This window comes from Patella vulgata, chromosome 2 (assembly GCF_932274485.2).
Source record: "Patella vulgata chromosome 2, xgPatVulg1.2, whole genome shotgun sequence".
In the NCBI taxonomy this organism is placed as follows: Eukaryota; Metazoa; Mollusca; class Gastropoda; family Patellidae; genus Patella; species Patella vulgata.
Window position 1 is genome coordinate 32,947,754 of NC_065880.2, and position 18,384 is coordinate 32,966,137.

At 33.3% G+C, this 18,384-nt stretch overlaps 1 protein-coding gene across 3 annotated transcripts in view; it reads left to right on the forward strand.

Moving 5' to 3' along the window:
- LOC126810422 (protein dopey-1) overlaps positions 1 to 18,384 on the forward strand; it is a 36,640-nt gene that overhangs the window by 282 nt on the left and 17,974 nt on the right. For all 3 annotated transcript variants that reach the window (XM_050535477.1, XM_050535476.2, XM_050535478.2), the window contains exons 2-11: positions 3,182 to 3,321; positions 6,866 to 7,026; positions 9,993 to 10,345; positions 11,543 to 11,732; positions 12,577 to 13,356; positions 13,960 to 14,149; positions 14,483 to 15,340; positions 16,157 to 16,422; positions 17,064 to 17,216; positions 17,377 to 17,480. In XM_050535477.1, coding sequence (XP_050391434.1) covers positions 6,880 to 7,026; positions 9,993 to 10,345; positions 11,543 to 11,732; positions 12,577 to 13,356; positions 13,960 to 14,149; positions 14,483 to 15,340; positions 16,157 to 16,422; positions 17,064 to 17,216; positions 17,377 to 17,480 — 3,041 coding nt within the window. In that variant the 5' untranslated portion in view covers positions 3,182 to 3,321; positions 6,866 to 6,879. The remainder of the gene's footprint in view (positions 1 to 3,181; positions 3,322 to 6,865; positions 7,027 to 9,992; positions 10,346 to 11,542; positions 11,733 to 12,576; positions 13,357 to 13,959; positions 14,150 to 14,482; positions 15,341 to 16,156; positions 16,423 to 17,063; positions 17,217 to 17,376; positions 17,481 to 18,384) is intronic.

An 18,384-nucleotide genomic window follows, 5' to 3' on the forward strand; every position in this document is an offset into this window, starting at 1 on the left:
CCAGAAAGGTTAGGGAAAGGGTAAAAAACTTCAGAATATATATGGAGACCAGAGGGCATTTCTCAGCTGTAGGCATCTACGAGAACATGCAGGTCTGCTTTTTTTAATTTTGTTAATTTTTCTGCTCTCAGCACTGAAGTGACAGCAGTCAAATCCTGGCTTGACCAGTAGGTCTACCCGTGCCAGTACGTAGGCCTACTGATGGATATTTTCTGACAATCTCATCAACAACATGTCTTCACAGGATTTGTTATCGAGCTGTGCGGCAGTTAACAACTCTCTACTTCATTATAGGCCTACTGTATGTAGCTTTCCTTTATTTGCTTAATCGCTTCACTTCTGGATTCTTCAGGTCATTATGATTAGGGACCTTTCGCATCGGTACGAAAACGAACATATGTTCGTTTACGTTTTCGTATCCTCTAACACGCGGTTTCGCAATCCGATGTACGACAATAACTAGATGGCGTTAATTTCCACTTCATGAACTTCTCGGTCAAGGCAAAGTTTTCAATCGATTTTTCGGCAGATATACAACAAATCAAGCAGAATATTCCTTGTGAACACATTCTACGAACGCTACACAATAAACAATATACACAAAGGCTCGAAGAATGGTGAAAAATTCAATATGAGACAAGAAACATATTCGTTTGCATACCTACGTAAATCCAGCTACATACATGTAACGTTTTTCATGGGCCGAACACTCATTGCGGATTGACGTCACAAGTACACACGAATTGATGACGTTTTCGTATTCGTTTTCGAACCGGTGTAAAAGGTCCCTATTATTACGGATCATGTTGGTGTCAATCAATTAAAGACATTCCGCAATATAATGTTAACAAAATTAGCTGACACCAACATGATGCGTATGTTAAAATTGTGTTTAACCAGTATAATTGATTGATACCACCACCAATATTGCCCTTTAGTTTAAAGTAAACCAAGGGTGGGACGATTTACCAATACTACCCAATACCAGTCATTGTTTTTTAAGGCGAGCACCTGCCGCTCTCCTTACAAAGTCATAGGGGGTTTATTATCATTTATGAATCCAGAAATGACCCCCTAACATGCAGTTATTGATCTTCAGAACCATTTCCCATACACACAACAAATCACTCTCCTTAATATCAGATCACTCTCCTTAATTTCTTAATCACTCTTCTTATCGAAACTGGGAGAGCTTTTTAAGGGGAGCAATTTGTTGATTAAGGGGAGATTTTTTCGGCTCTCCTCTAAAATACAAACAACAACGACTGCAATACCACCCAATACCACCTCAATATCACCACATACTACCTAATACTACAACATAATGATGCAAAATAGACATATCATTTGATGTTTTTCAAAAATAGAGAGTTATATTGTGGGAAATGTGCTTCAAATGCGATACCGATGTCGGGCTGTTCCATTTGCCTCCCTATGCCACACAAACAAGCCAATAATAGCCCAATATTACCAGATACTCATCAAATACTACCCAATATGATCAAATAACAATACAATATTTCAAATAACAGCACATTAGTATAGTTACTGCAACAAATATTCAATATTTTGCAGAAAATTGAAATGTTTACCCAGTTATTTCCCTTTACAACCGATAAATAGATTTTAGATTGCTACTCTTCTTTGCCTTTGCAATTGGTTTCCAAGACAACAAACTTAAAATAAGAGAGAGAGAGATGGGGTTTAACATCCACTTGTCACAAACTATGTCATTTCGGGACTAACACATGGTCCAATCTTATTTCAATAATTCGCTTGCGCGTAGGGGTCTTTAGAGAGAGTTTGTCATTTCAATAATGAGAGAGAGGTGAGGTTTAAGCTCCACTCGACACAAACTAGGTCATTTCAGGTCTATATTTCAATAATTCGCTTGGCTTATAGAGGTATTTAGCAGTGGGAGGAAACTGGAGATAGTGTCTATTCATTAAGGTGGTTATCGCCTGTGGATATATATCGTAGAATAATTAGAACTTGTTCAATAGTGAAATTTTGACAAGAGGAGAGTTTTCAAAGGCGCCTAGTTTGGAACGTAATAATTTAAAAGACAAAAGAAATGCGTTAATATAAGTCATTAAAAGACAGATATAAAGATAAATTTGTGTGCTTTCCTGACATTATCAGAAATATAGTATAAGAAGACTTTTGAGTAGGCCACGAGACCGTTAAATGAAAATTTTAAATCAACCTTTAATAAACTTGTTTATTTGGATGTTTGGCTGTTTATTTTATAAACTGATTTTACTTTATTAATGCATTTTTAAATCTTTGTTAATTTCTTTTAAAACTCTTTTTAATTTATGTTATGTTTTATATTTGATAGGCTTTTAACATGTAATATTGGATGAATAAACTATAGCGGGAGCATCTATCTATAACAACTTGATTTCCTTATTTTCACTTCGTTGTCTTGGAAAAAAACTGCAAAGCCCAACAAGATGATTAATCTATAAATTTGTTGTAAAGAGAGATAACTGCGTCAATATTTCAATTTTCTGCAAATTATCGATTATTCGTTTTAAGTTATTATACTGATGTGCTGCTAATTGACGATATTAGGGTTGTATTTTATAATATTAGGTAGTATTTGATAAGTATTTGGTAGTATTGGGTTATTATTTGCTTGATTTGGGTGATATAGGGAGGAAAATGGAACAGCCAGACATTGGTAATCACATTTGAAGTACATTTCCCACGATATATCTCACTATTTTTTGAACAAAATCAAGTAATATGCTCATTTTGCACCATTTATGTTGTAGTATTGGGTAATGGAGTGGTATTCGGGTAGTATTGGGTAAATCGTCCCGCCGGTAAACCAAGTCTTTTTTGGAGTATATTTGTGGCATTGGAAATACAGGGACAGATTTTCCAGTGCACAGACACATTTCCACATAAAAAATCAGCGCCCAAAATGCCTGACCACACCGCTATGAGGGAGAGCTCAAATATGTTTTGGACTAACATATAATCATATGTGGTGGACACAGTAAAAAAGTCTTCCAAACACACTCACACCAATCAAAAACATAAAAATAGTCTTATTTCTTTTTCTTACTCCAAATGTTACTATTTGTACATGTAGATGATATAACGCGTACATGTACATGTATGCTTGGCTATCAGGTCGAATGACTTTAATCTGATTATTTTAATCTTGTAGTGTTTGTGAGAGTTTCCTTTCATCTCTATTGGTTCTCAAATATGGTGACATGTCAAGTTGAAGTTAAAGAACCGAGTTCCAGTCCTTGAAATGAACTAAATGTAAAGCCAGATGCTTCAAAATTGAATAGATTATAATTTGTAAGTATATTGTTACAATACACTTAAAATATTATTTTATCACATTAGTTTTTCATATGTGACAAGCTTTGGTATGGTAATATCAAAAAGTTTGATCTTGAATAATAACTTCAATATGACAGGGATTTTCACTTTATTGGGTATTGGATGTTACTATAGTCAATAATTCATGATGTAACTTGATTGTTGATGTGGCAAGACATGACCTGACGTGACATGACATACCGAAACACGTCAGTATGCCTTTGGAGTTCTAGTTTTTATTTGGCCTATACTTCTACTCCATAAATGCCAATTTCACCTTTAGACCCATATTTTCGAAAGTACATGTAGATTAGTGCTAATCATAGATTTAATCTCTGATTTTCTGACCAGTCATATTCTGGAAAGCTGAATAAATTTTAAATTAAACATGCATTATGCAAGAGCTAAATCTGCCTATTGCAGGTCTTTCTTTAGGCCTGAAATGTTTTCTAAAGTATTAATTAGACATTAATTAACTGATCCAGGCCTTAATCAACTCTCGATGGAATCAGATTTCTCCGATATTAAATAGATTAGAATGGTTCAGCGATACTTTGATTTAATCAAATATGGAGGACCGAGACTTAGCTTCGATCAACCAGTACGGTGTTTGAAATTATTGTACACGGCTGTCAAACCTTCAAAGGCTAATATCTTCGCTTGCAATAGAGTAATTTGAATGAAATTTTCAAATTATTCATTTTATAGCATCTACTTTCGAACTATTATAGCAAGAATGGCTAGTTTTTTATCTAAATCTTACATAATGTATCTTTAAGATTTTTATGAATACCATAAAATGTGATATTCTATAACGTACCAATCTTTGACTAAGTCACCCCAAATATTAGTCATCTCAGCAGGGTAGTTGAAGGAAGGATTAAGTGCATGGATATGCCATTAGGCTGACCTTAAAAATATCTTTGTTTCACCAAACCCGACCCACAATCGAGGAGAAGGGTCGGTAGGTCGGGTTTTTTTTCAGATTTTTTTTTTTAAGAGCTAATTTGACAGCTTGATAATTTTCCGGGTGCAAACATTCGTCTTCTTTTATTGGCAAACAAATCAATGACATCGGGATTTTTCTTGATGCACGACTCGCACACAAATTGCGACAAACTCACGTTTGAAACTCCCTCAACACGTTTTTAACGATCGTGCGGGTTGTGCCTTTATTTTTCTCGAAAACGGATATTGAAAATATCGTCGTCATGTTTAAAACGACGCCCCACAGACATAGAGGCAGAATCATTTCGTGGGAATGGACGTGCTTTCGTCTGCAACCATTTTGTTGAGAAGCGACACCTATGACGCTTTCGTCTTGATCAACCAGTTTCAATAATGAATCAAACCATAGCCATAGTAAAGGGAAATAACTCTCGTGATATATTTCAGGTTGACACACAAAATAAAATAAAAAGATCGCGGAAAAGTGCAATAAGTCGGGGGTGGTTTTAGTTAGTCGGTCGCGTTAGGCGAAACAAAGATATTTTTAAGGTCAGCCTTATGATGCATTCAGTTATGCAGTTATGAACCAAATAAGTATGAAACAACATTTATTTTGAAATAAAATGAAATGAAATGGGGTTTAATGTCCTTCTCATCTGTATTTACTGGGCTATTACAGTTTGCCATCAGAGTATTTTATCATAAACAGCAGCACTACGATTACTCTTATTTTGAATTCCGACCGTAAGGGGTTCTTTTAGGTCCACGGGACCCTGTTTTCTCGCACCTTCCGTTCTGCACCACTGACAAAGGGTAATCAACCAGGCAGGAAAATCCAGATGAACCTTCTCGGCCTACAGAGCAAGCGAACATGAGAGCTCCTGGTTAGCGAGCCAGCATCTTACCCACTAAGCTCCTCTTATTTATTTTTAACACCGTAATTCACACACACTCTTCGGATATTCAACTTATGCTATCTGTCTATAATTATATATATTTTCGACTTACTCCCCTAGAGTCTAGAGAAATTCTAGACTAAGAAACAATGACAGAATTATTGATTAGACATTAATTAACTTAATCAGACCATAATCAACTTTCGATGCCATCGCTAGCCTGCGTTATTTAGTGGATTAGAATACATTTTGTAAAGGATAATTAAACATAAAAATGGATAATCGAGACATTGTTTTTTATCGTATATAATCCAAAATACCACTACAGAATGTCATTTATAGCCTGATGGACATTAACAGGGATTCATTCATACCTATGTATGCATGAGAAAGTGTATTTAACTCACCATATTTTTTTCCCCAGTAATTAATTATTTATTGGGCAATAAAGTATTGAAGTTTATTTCACATCACATTTAGTTATATAGTTTATTCTATAAATTCTATTAAATCAGATTTATTGATAGTCTATATTTAGCCTATATATTTTTAACCATCTGGCACCAGACTATCACCTGATTAGTGTGAAACATATCAATACCTGTGTTATATTTAAACCCAGTGGTAATATATAACATCTATTCAATTTTACATGTATACCCGGAAGTCAAATCCAGTGATTTCAATTACAATTACCTTCTGTAATTAATATTATAGATTATTTCCTTCATACACCATGGGTATTGTAATATGGTTCATATATGGAGTTATCAATGGATGTATATAGTATGTGTACATGGACTTGTCTTGATGATTTTCAGTATAGATTGGTTTTTTATTTTTAAAAATTACTTCCTGCTTTGTCTTTAAAAATGAACTTTACGATTCAATCACTGATGAATTATTTGGGTAAGAATAAAATTAGTGGTAACTGTTTTGGTTATCTCTGTCATATCTAGGGTTTGTTATCGTGTAACCACATTTGTTTCTATATTAGGTAGGATCTTTCCTGATTTAGAGATGATACATTATATAATTACACTAGATTTCATTGAAGTTTCTATGTGCTGTAGTAATAGATAATAAGCTAGACATAATACCATCAATGCGATAAAATCATCAAGAGTGTTAGATTTTAAAATAGTAAACAAATCGACTTCCACCTAATCTGTCGAAACAAAAATAATTTAATTATAAAGACTATTGAACTTGTCCAATAATAACACCATCAAATCAATCATATTCGGTACTTTATTTTCACCTAAATCAGAGAGATTTAGATTCTTTAGGTCTTTTTATTCTAGTTCTCAAGTCAAAAATTCAAGTATGTAATTTAAAGAGATGATATAAACTATTAAGTAGAATAATGCCTTTAAACTTTTTATTTTTGTTAAGATTTCACATGATCCAGTAAACAAGCTATATTAATGTTATAAACATAGTCAGTCAGTCAAAAAGATGGTTCAGAAAATATTTTTCTGCAAATATTTGCTATATCATCTGGTAGTTGTGTTGGTAAAAATGGTTATAGAGTCTATTTGATTGTACTGTTTTACACATAGGTACCAGTAGTACTTTTGAAATTCTCTTGGCAGTTTGAATTTTAAGACCACCAACGAATGCATTTCTCATTCAAATAAATAACCCTAATTGTGAGCTGTACATTCTATTTACAGGAAAAGGTCCGAAGATGAGTATGTTAACAGTAGAAGAATGTGAGTTACTCAGTGACTCGAAATATCGGTCCTACATCAGTCAAGTAGACAAGGCATTAAAAAGTTTTGAATATACCAGTGAATGGGCAGATTTAATCTCGGCTTTAGGAAAATTGAATAAAGTAAGTGAATATGTTAAATCAGACAATTTTTGCCCGCTCCTTTTTGAAGGGGACTATTATAATGAGTTTGTCCGTTTGTCTGTCACGTCGGCTGACACATCGGCAAGGACACAATAACTCTTCTTCTAAGTGAGGTAGCATGTTCATTCTTGGTGTAGATGTTAATTAGACAGATGCCATTAATGAGACAGATGATTAGCATTTTCTGCTTAGGCTATATAAGCAGAGATGAGCAATGTGATTTGTCAATGCTTTTGAACATGATAGCACTGCTTCTAATTGAGAGTGAGTGATGAAGCTTGGTGTTTAGTTTCGTAACATTAGTACCTTGATCTAGTTCAATATTGGACATTTTCTAGTCGAGTTAAGTAGAGTGATAAACAGTTTGATTGTTCCATGCTTTATAAAAAGTTAAATGTGCAGGTAGTTAATTAATGTCATCCCTTGTTCATTTGATTTTGTCACTAAAATAAAATGGACATCATGCTATTTTTCTGCACCAACCGTGCTTATGGCCATGCATACACCATGGAATGCTCTATGGCGGACATTTTACCCAGACAGTGGTGTTTTAATATACTCTTCATTAAATTCCAACTTCCATTGGTTCTTTTTCATGTACACCATGAGGTTTTTCATCCCATCAAAGCAACGATGTTTAATCGTTTAGATATTCTTCTGAACCATACAATTTTATGAGTTTATCATTTCTATTCATTTTACATTTTATTGATTCAGTCACTTCATTTATATTTTATTTATCTATATGTTATAATATAATTAATATATCTATATATTTGTAAATGTGCTACAGAGCAGCTGTCCCAACTAGAATTTGGCTCTATATAAGTTTATTATCCTCCATTAAATACATGTAGTCATATCTGGCTCTTCCTTTTTAGACATGAACTTGCTTTTTTTTGTTCAGCACTTTAATAGTAAGTGCAGGGGGACTGCACCACACATTATTTACATAAAAACAAATACATGGACAAGACATCATACTCAGAAACCACAAATAAACAAACAATTAAAAAAAAATGAATGGATCTGGGGGCTAGCCGTAAGCGCCCACTGCGCTGTACAGTCCCGCATCTGTAGTGACACAGACTTCACTCAAATTTGAAAACAATCAGGAATATAACCCAAAGAAATCATTGTGTAATGTCAGCATGAGTCATTATCTTTTATAGGCTATTAGAAATGTGAATGTAAGCATACTGTAGTAAAATGCAACTATACAAGTAACCATATCGGTGAAATGTATAAAAAAAGTAGTCTAAAAAACTAAATGCTCTAAATCAATAGAAACGTTTCAGTGTTCAATGGAATCGAGGTAATTGAATACATGATTTAAAGCACATGTTCCTTTTATGGATATGGTTATATTGAAACCACTGCTTCGCTCCAACATTAATGTAATGACTGAAAACATTTGTTGTTGTGCCATGAGCCCATGACCTAGTAACTATGAAGGGTATGATTTGGCTTTGTATTTGTGAGTGGCATTTTACCCAGGTGCACCCTTGAGGTCAAATGCTTTAACATTATGATTGGGGTGTCATTTTACTTAGATTCAGCTATGAGGTCAAATATGGTAGCACACCTGGTAATGAATTTTAAAATTCATTATAATTGAGTATGACCTGATTTAAGTGAAATAAACCCAGAAATCTGCAATATTATGTCCATTTAACCGTAAACTTATGTAGAACGTAGTTTACACTGTATCCCAGGTATCGTTTACTCTTGTGTATCTAGCACTAATTTCTTTCACGTTCGTTTAATATCAAATCTCTGTTTAAAAATTCGTAAAAATCAATTAAAATCGCCCAAAATCATCCAATTTGTACTTGTGTCCAGTTTAAAGCTGACTGATTAATTTTGATAGTCCAATTTACAAGTATTTAATTTCTTGACCACTGTTCAAAAAATAATCATTATGCATCAATAATTAATTGGGTTATTTTTTGACAGTGATCAAGAAATTAAATGCTTGTAAATTGGACACTCATTATCAAAATTGAAGGATCAGCTTTAAACTGGACACAAGTACAAATCAGATGAATTTTGGTGATATTAAAGTAGCTAAGTATCTAACTCAATATCATCCAAAATCTTCGGCATTGAAAACGCGATTTATTTGTCGGTTTAAATCAACATTGATGTTGTGATCTTACCGGGAAAAGATGGCCTTCTGATATCCAGTATTTAAGACAAAATAAACATTTTACAATTGGTACACGAATCGTGTACCATAATGCATTTCAGCGCTATTTGTAATAAGTGACTCGAAAAACGAGGCTAGGCATATTCCATAAGTCATGTCAAACGGTGACGCTATATTCTTATCTGGAGAGCAAGCCCAATAAATAATATCGGCGTAGACTAGAATAACCAGACGCTAGAGATTAAAATCCGATTGAGAATACTGGTGTATTTCGCCGAACCTAATTGATTAAAAATTACAGTAAAAACAGAAACAATTGAATGTAAATCAATTTATATACATTCATATTACATTATTGTATGTGTTGCGACCCATTTGTGTCAATTTCTAGGTCCCAAATATTAGTGACTTAGCTCCTTTAAATAAATTTTTAAACAAAGACATGATATTGAATGAATGTGAAAGAAATTAGTGCTGAATACACACGATTAAATGATACCCGGATTACAGTAAATTTACCAAGTGATTTTGTTTCTGATTTGAACTAGAAGGTTTTGCATACAATCCCATAGTGGTGCAGAATGGACAGCCTGGCAAGGAACACCTTCTTGTCTTTTGGATTGGACGAAAATACCTGAAAATACTGTGTACACGTTGGAATTAGACACATCTTTCCACATGGCACATGTCATGGCTTAAGCCAGTCTTCAGTAGCCCAGATGGTGCATTTCATTTCTCATTTCTGACCATGACAGTAATATTTCATCATCTTTATATTTTTGTGTCTCTATTTTAGGTGCTGTTATCACATATCAAATATCCAGTAATACCAAAGAAAGTAACAATTGGGAAAAGACTAGCTCAATGTCTACATCCAGCTCTTCCTGGTGGGGTTCATTTAAAAGCTCTAGAGACCTACGATATAATATTCCGATGTATTGGTACACAGAGACTGGCACAAGATTTGTTTGTTTACAGTGCTGGGTTATTTCCTTTGTTAAATCATGCTGCGATGAGCGTTAAACCAGAGCTGTTTAATATATACGAGAAGCATTTTGTAGCTTTAGGAAAACATATTAAACCTGGATTAAATGGCTTACTTATTGGATTATTGCCAGGTTTAGAGGAAGGAGCAGAATATTATGATAAGTAAGTATATTTTTTATCTACATGACTTGATGAATTATAAATCTTAGTTTGGTGTTGAATGTAGGGGTTTTATGTAAACATATGAGGTTATAAACAAATAAAGCCGTATACATGTACATGTATCTTAGAGCTTGTTTCACAACTGTTTACAAACGGAAACATCCATGATACATGTTTACATGTAAAAAACGTGGTATTTTAAGTAGTGGTTCAGTGATGGGATTTCGCCCGTATATTCCGGACCTGCCCAACGCTGTTTTCTTAACGTCCTAAATTGTCCGACCAGGAATATGCCCAATCAGACATCAAGACGTGGGGAATAATATTCAAAATTCCAAAATTAATATAGTGTACTGAGTGTATAACTACCACTCGACCCGATTATCGTTGATAATAGGCTGGATTGATTAGGTAATTAAGTGATCAAAGTATTTTTTCGTTTGTTATACCGTCTACACACCTACATGTACCTTGATTAACTACTTAATCTGCCTTGATTGACTGACTGACTTAATCCTTTGTCGGACAATTCACCAATCCAATCTTAAACAGATTGCTTCACCTTTGTCGGACTATGTATCAATCCAATAAGAGTGATTATAAACTTAATCTATGTGATTTCTCTATTGTCAGACGTTTTAATCTACATTGTCGGACGTTTTAATCTCCTTGATGTCGGCCGACAACACATAGAAATTAGTCATATACATCTATGTCACATATCCTAATAGTATATAACAACCCAAATCAATATACATTGCATCCGATAACTTGTCTGCAATATCACTTCGGTTTCATTTTATTGTATAATTTACGACAATACATAATTTTGTAGAAATATTAATGATATAAATTTGAATACCATATGGGAATTATTTTTTTTATTACGTACGAATTTGAATATTTTGTTGACACATGAATCTTAATTGTGGTTTGAAACCGCCTGCTTAAATAATGATAAGAGTTATGCTCCTTTATTCTCAGTAAAAGTGTCTGACAAGAAAAATTTTGAAATCCCCACACTGTACTGGTTACAAACAAATTATATATTTGGCAAACTGTTTACAAATTCATAGAATGTCTCAGATTTATTTATTTTTGTAATATATTCTACATGTAAAAGATTTTACTAATGAATACAGTTCTATAACAAATATACTTCTTTATAATAATCTATGGTATTTGTTTATATTTTAGAGCTAACAATTTATTAGAGAGTTTTTGTGATGCTGTAGATAAGGAGTTTTTCTATACATGTATGTGGGAATGTGTTTTGTCATGTCCTAGTGTACGTCTACCAGCTATTACCTTCCTTCTGTCTCACTTTAATAAGAAGAAATCTATGGAAGATCAGCTACATATGATGGGATTTAATATAGATCTTATGGTGAGTTCAATATGAATTACACTTCTATAGACTTAAATTAAAGATATATTCCCTCAAGTATTATTAGGTTTCTCATGTGTTCAAATGGCCCCGGTTTCACAAAGCATTCTCAGACTTAGTTAAGAATTGACTCAACTTTCAATCACTGTTTATGAGAAATAAGGGGGTTTCGGTGGTCTATGGTTTAACACATGAAATCACAAGGTCTGTCATTGAGTCAAGAGGAGTGGTTTTGATTTCCTACTTGAATGTGACAAGGAGTAGGGTCCAACTTCTCAGGGTCTTCCGGTTTCCTCCCATTGGTAAAGACCCTATGTGCAAGCGATTATTGAAATAAAATTGAACCATGTGTTAGTCCCAAAATGACCTAATTTGTGTCGCGTGGACATTAAACCCCATCTCTCTCTCTTTATGAGAAATATCTTTGAACTAGAAAACACAAAAAATTGCACACAGTTTCTCATTGATGTATTTGATACATGTACATTAGAAGTTTTATAAAGGGTCATATTTTAGTGGAAATAAGGCAAACAATTTTGGATAAGTTCTTAACTTAAGTCGGAGAAGGTTTTGTGCAATTAGGGCCGGGGTTTGCCCCTCAAAATTTTGACACTCGAAGAGAGATCATATTATTTGTTCTTTGGTTAATAAATAATAAAGGACTAAAATGGATGTATAAAGATGATTCTGGCATAGCCTACGTACTCATGTGCTCTCAAATTTGCATTGACCTTTTTTGTGTTATAATGATAACTTCTAAATAGATATCAATAAACATGGGTTCAGACAATAATTTGCTATGTTTTCAAGATGCATTGTGTAATACGTATGTTATATTTTCTAGGTGCAAGCTTTATCAAGTTCTATTCAAGATACCAGTGTATTAGTACAGAGAATCTCATTAGATTTCTTACTTCTAGGATTTCCAATGCACAATGGACAACTTACAAAATCTGACACAGCTAAAATAGTACAGGGTGCCATCAATGTGGTATTACGTAGAGATATGTCTTTAAATAGGAGATTGTATGGCTGGTTGTTAGGGACTAGTGCTTCAGGCTTATCGACCAGTGTAGCAGATAATAATAGACGTGGTAGAGTGGACAGTACGTCAACCAGTAGTGAGATGGATCTGGGCTACTTTCATCAATTCTCTAAAGATTTATTAGTCCAAGCTATTAAGATGAAATTAGCTAATCCTGAAGACAATGAAATGAGTGTTGGCGGAATATCAAATTTAATGAAGCCGTTTAGAATTATAATAAGTTTGTTGGATAAACCTGAGATTGGACCGGTTATTATTGACAGTGTATTGATGTCTGTGTTTAGGTGTTTATATAAGGAATGTAAAACCATTAACCCTGAACAAAAAGTGAAAGTAAAAAACAAGAATTTAAAAAGACAAGACAGTACACAAGAAAAGAATCAATCTGCAGAACTGATCAAAACTGCAAACCTGTTATTCGGGTCTTTTGAGCCGTATTTCATTTGGGATTATTTGGGAAGAATGTTCAGTGTAGCTTGTTCAAATGTCCAACAGAGAGTTGAATTAGATAATCACGATACTGTTCAAGTTATAGAGTTATGTGAGATTGGTGAATTTCTGCTTGATATCGTCTCATTGGTAAGTACAATACAGTGTAAGGAACACAGTCAAATTTAAATTATGCTGACATTTCCATCATTTTTTATTTTTCGGCTGTTTATTATCAAAAGACCAATCTGGTTTAAATCACATATATGATACATTTAATTTTATTATTTATTTTGTACTATTTTGATATCTGATGGAAGGTTGGGTGGTCCAGTGGATGCTTTAACTCATAAGGTCTGTCATTTAATCAATTGGCGTGGTTTTAATCCCAATGACAATGAGTAGTATAGCCTGTTCAACCTCATAAGTTTTCTCCAGGTCCTCCAGTTTCCTCCTACTGCTAAAGATTCTGACATGCAAGTGAATTATTGAAACAGAATTGTACAGAATGTTAATCACAAAAAGTTCTAATTTGTGCCGAGTGGAAGTTAAACCCCATTTCTTTATCTCTGTCGTTTGATATCTGACTTATTTTCTTTTTTAAATTATTTACTGGCTCTAACAAAGATTTTGTTGATGCTTGAAAAAAAAACTTAATCCAAAGATCGTCTTACTATGTCTGTTATTTCTTTTGAATAATGTTTGAAGTATATTTTCAAATTGTAATACTTTTTTTCTTTCTTGTTCTTTAAGGAAATCTACCAAGAAACACAAACAGAACATTTACCAGAGTTATTACGTCATGTAATATCAGCCGTTACTACAAACTGTAGCGCTCTAACAGAATATGAAATAACAGCCACACTTAAACTATGTAGTAAAATATTCTCTAAAGTTGAACCATCAGTTACTGTCATGGATTTTGAATCACAGGACCCAGAAGGTATAAATTAAATACATATATATTTATTTGATTGATAGGAATTTTAATTCATTATTTTGTGTTTAGTTGTCCCCTGAAGCTGCCTGCCTGGTCGATACACCTTTTGGAATAGAATAGCTCCACTTCTGATAAAGCTAGAATGTGGTGTAGCTGTTCTGATTTTGGGATTCAGGCGTGGGGACATCCGTCGCGCTGTTGGCTTGTTGATTTTAAAATTAAATCGGCCAGACCCTTTAGTGTGTTGCAGCCAGTTTTTCAGCAAATGTAACTTGATCATGAATTGCGTGTAATCTTTTGTAGAAATCTTTATGATTATTCAACTTCTCATTTTAGTTACAAGTGTATGTGGAGAAATGTTTGAAGATGTTTTTAAAATGAAAAAGGAACAAGAAAGAAAAGAAGGATGCCATGTAGAGATGGATATCGCACAATCTTCAGAAAAGGGATTTAATCCAGCTGAGAGTTCTAATAAAAAAATCAAAGAATTGAAATCAGAAAGATTCAATAATAATGGGGAGTCAACTGAAAAATTGCTCAAATCTGAACCAAATGAAGAGACCAATGAACAAGAAGAATATAAAGAATGTAAGAGTAGTTTAGATCCTGAAGATAGAGGAGAAACATATTTTAGTGCCGAGGACAGCCCTGTAAAAAAACCTAAAGTTGTTAAAGATGGTGTCAAAGATGTGAAATCTAGTGAAAATTCTGAATCTGAACAAACCCAGGACCCTGAAGTCTCAAAGACAGACAACATGAGCCAAGAGAACAAAAAGAGAACTTTGTTAAAATCAATTTCAACAGATTCTCGAAATCATAAAAATAGTGTACCATTATCAATCATGCAAACATGTATTCATAGTTTCAAAGAACTCTTCCATACCTTAATATGTGATAAAATATTAAAAGGTTTTACCATCTCGGGTAAATGTATGGAAGCCTTGATCACCCAAACAGATAATGCACGTTCATCAGATAAGGATTCTGTACTGGATAGTAATTCTACATCGGGTTTGGAGGATTTCGGATCCAGGGATTTATCAGCAATTGAGAAAATGAAAATCTCACCAGAGGGATTATCAGAAGCAAGTTATGAGGCATTTGAAAAAGCTTGTCGGTTGTTGGTAGATTTTGCCAGTTTTCCATTATTCTGTACTGATTTCAATAAGTTGATGGGACAAGCTATGGATGACGGTAAGTACATTTACAAAAACATTTCATAAGTCAGATTCCATTAATACTCTAATGATCAACTTACTGTCGAATAAAGAGGGGCACAACACTTAATACAAACGTCATAGACTTATCATACACTCACTCACATTGATAAAAAAAATGGACTCGATTTTGTTCTTGGAGGTGTAACAATCAAAATGAGATCCATTAGGCAGCTTGTTCATATTTTCTACATTCATACATTTTGGAATGAAGTGTGCAAAATAGAGCAAAAACTAGAACTAAACAGAGAATAGTGCTCTGAGACACTGAATTGGGAGAATGTGACGAACAGTCGTAACTTTCAAATTGGTACGTTTTCCCTTTTGGAATAGTCACCGTCTGATTTGATTATTTCTGTTAATATGTGATAATGTCATGCATTTGGGAGGAATAACATGCAAGGTAAAATACATGTACAGTATTTAGTCAATCTGATGTAAATCAGAGGTCAATTGTCTTTATTAGTAGGCGAAATGTATACAATGTTAATGTATTGTGGTGTATGGGAAAGCATATATACATGTACACTATATAGGAATGAATGTAAATGGTTGAAGGGTTATTATAATCTTTTGGAAGAGGATTTTCTGATAATTTTTACTATTCCTGGCCTAACATCATTATAATAATAATAATAATGATAATACATGTAGGTTGCATTGTAGTGTGAAAATCTAAAAATTTAGAATGAAATTGTAACTTTGTTTTCATTAGATTGAACAATTAGTATTTTTAAATTTTATTAGTATTATTATATTTACAAATGAACAATGGTACATGTATATATTACAGAGAATGAGTACAGTTTACCTGATTGGCTACAAGATTTGATAACTTGTAGTTGTTTTATAAAGACGTTTGAAATACAGACAGCAGCTATATCTACTATACTAGATCTTATAAACCTCACACAATCAGTACAAACAGAGAGCGAGTATAAATGTCAAGTATCAAATAGATCTAGATCAATGAGTGAGGGTCGTATATCTGTGGTTATTCTACCAGCCTTATTACCATGTCATCTTAAATTTATGAATGAGAATACCCTCTTCTTTCAGGTATACTTAAAATTATTTTATATACAAATTTCATTATTTGAATATTTACAACACATTTTGTTATCCTGGTTTTCTCTCAGAAATTACTCACAATTAAAAACATTTTGTATACACATTAACCTAAATAGAAGTTTCTCAATTTTTGTGTTTCTACTTATCATGTTGATCTTGTTATAATTTGTTCCTTTCATGAAATTTTCTACACTTTAATTAATTTGATTGAAGTAGTACATCTATCTATGCTTCTTGTTCAAAATAATACTTATGGATGCAGGTGAAAATTAGACGTTGAAATAACCATTTTAGTTCATGGATATGCATTAAAACCACTAGATAAACAGGAAAGATGAAATTACTGGGGACTAGCTCAAAATTCAAACTAAAGATTATTTTATTTTGGAAGAACAAGCTAATATTCATTTTTGACGGAAACTGTCAAAAGTTGAATTTATCTCACCTCATATAAAATTGAAAGATTTCCAAATTTAAAATCAATACTAATCAACGTTTTCATTCTTCACCCAAATAAAAGATATTGTGTTCTTTGAGTATGTGTGGAGCATTTATATGTAAGGTGATGTGTAATTGGTTTTATTGTACCATTCCCAATAAGATTAATGATAAATAAATCTATTCTATAGGTGTGTGCCAGTGAATTATGGCAGCATCTTGGAGAAAAAACAAGTTCTAGACATCGTAGAAGTGTGGAATTATTCCATTTTCTTCATCAAGTTTCCCCAAGTTCATGGATTTGTGAAGATACAATAGGATCATCTTTAGTAGCAAGTGATGAGGTACTTGATTTGGGATTTTCAAATTTCTTAAAATTATTTTTCTATAAATACAATTTTATGATCAAATATTTTGTTGTAAGACTTGCTAATGTTAGTTGAATGAATTAGATACAGTTATATACTATAGTTATATTCATGAACTAAACTATTTTTGTTGCAGAAAACAAGAATTGAATCTTTTAAGAGATTTACTATAATGTGGCATCTGACTAGAGAATTAAAACTGGATGTTAAACCAGGAGCTGGAACAAGATCATTTGACAGGTAGGCATCTATTTAAACCTTGTCTGTCCGTCAGGTGGTCCGTCTCCCACAGTTGCTTGAAATTTATACACATTGTTTATGATCATGAGACAAGGAAGCCTATTGATTTTTATACGCCCACATTGAAATGTGGACGTATATTGCCGTCGCCCCCGTCCGTCTGTCCATCGTCCACAATTTCTTGTGAACGCTCTAACGCCAAAAGTTATCATCCGATCTTTCTGAAATTTACATGCATTATTTAAATTAGTGAAACGAAGAAGCCTATTGAATTTCAGCAATTTCCGTTTATTACGTCTAAAGTTTTGGCCCTTGTTTCACTTTATTGATCCTTGTGAACGCTCCAACGCCAAAAGTTATCATTCAATCTTTGTGAAATTTATATGCATTATTTAGATTAGTGAAACGAAGAAGCCTATTGAATTTCAGCAATTTCCGTTTATTACGTCTAGAGTTATGGCCCTTGTTTTACTTTATTGAACCTTGTGAACGCTCTAGCGCAAAAAGTTATCACCCGATCTTTGTGAAATTTATATGCATGATTTAAATTAGTGAAACGAAAAAGCCTATTGAATTTCAACAATTTACAATAATTACTTTTAGAGTTATTGCTCTTGTTTCACTTTGTTAAACCTTGATAATGCTCGATTGATAATAGTTATCATCCGATATGTATGAAATTTATATGCATCATTTAAATTTGTTAAACAGGTCTATTGAATTTCAGCAATTTCCGTCAATAATTTCTAGAGTTATGGCGATTGTGAACGTTTGAATGACAAATGTGATCTGTATGAAATTTATATGCATTATAGATTTATTACCCTTGATCAGTTTGAAAAATCTGAAGTTATTATCCATTTGACTTGAAATTTATGCACCATTTTTACTGTATAAGAAGAAT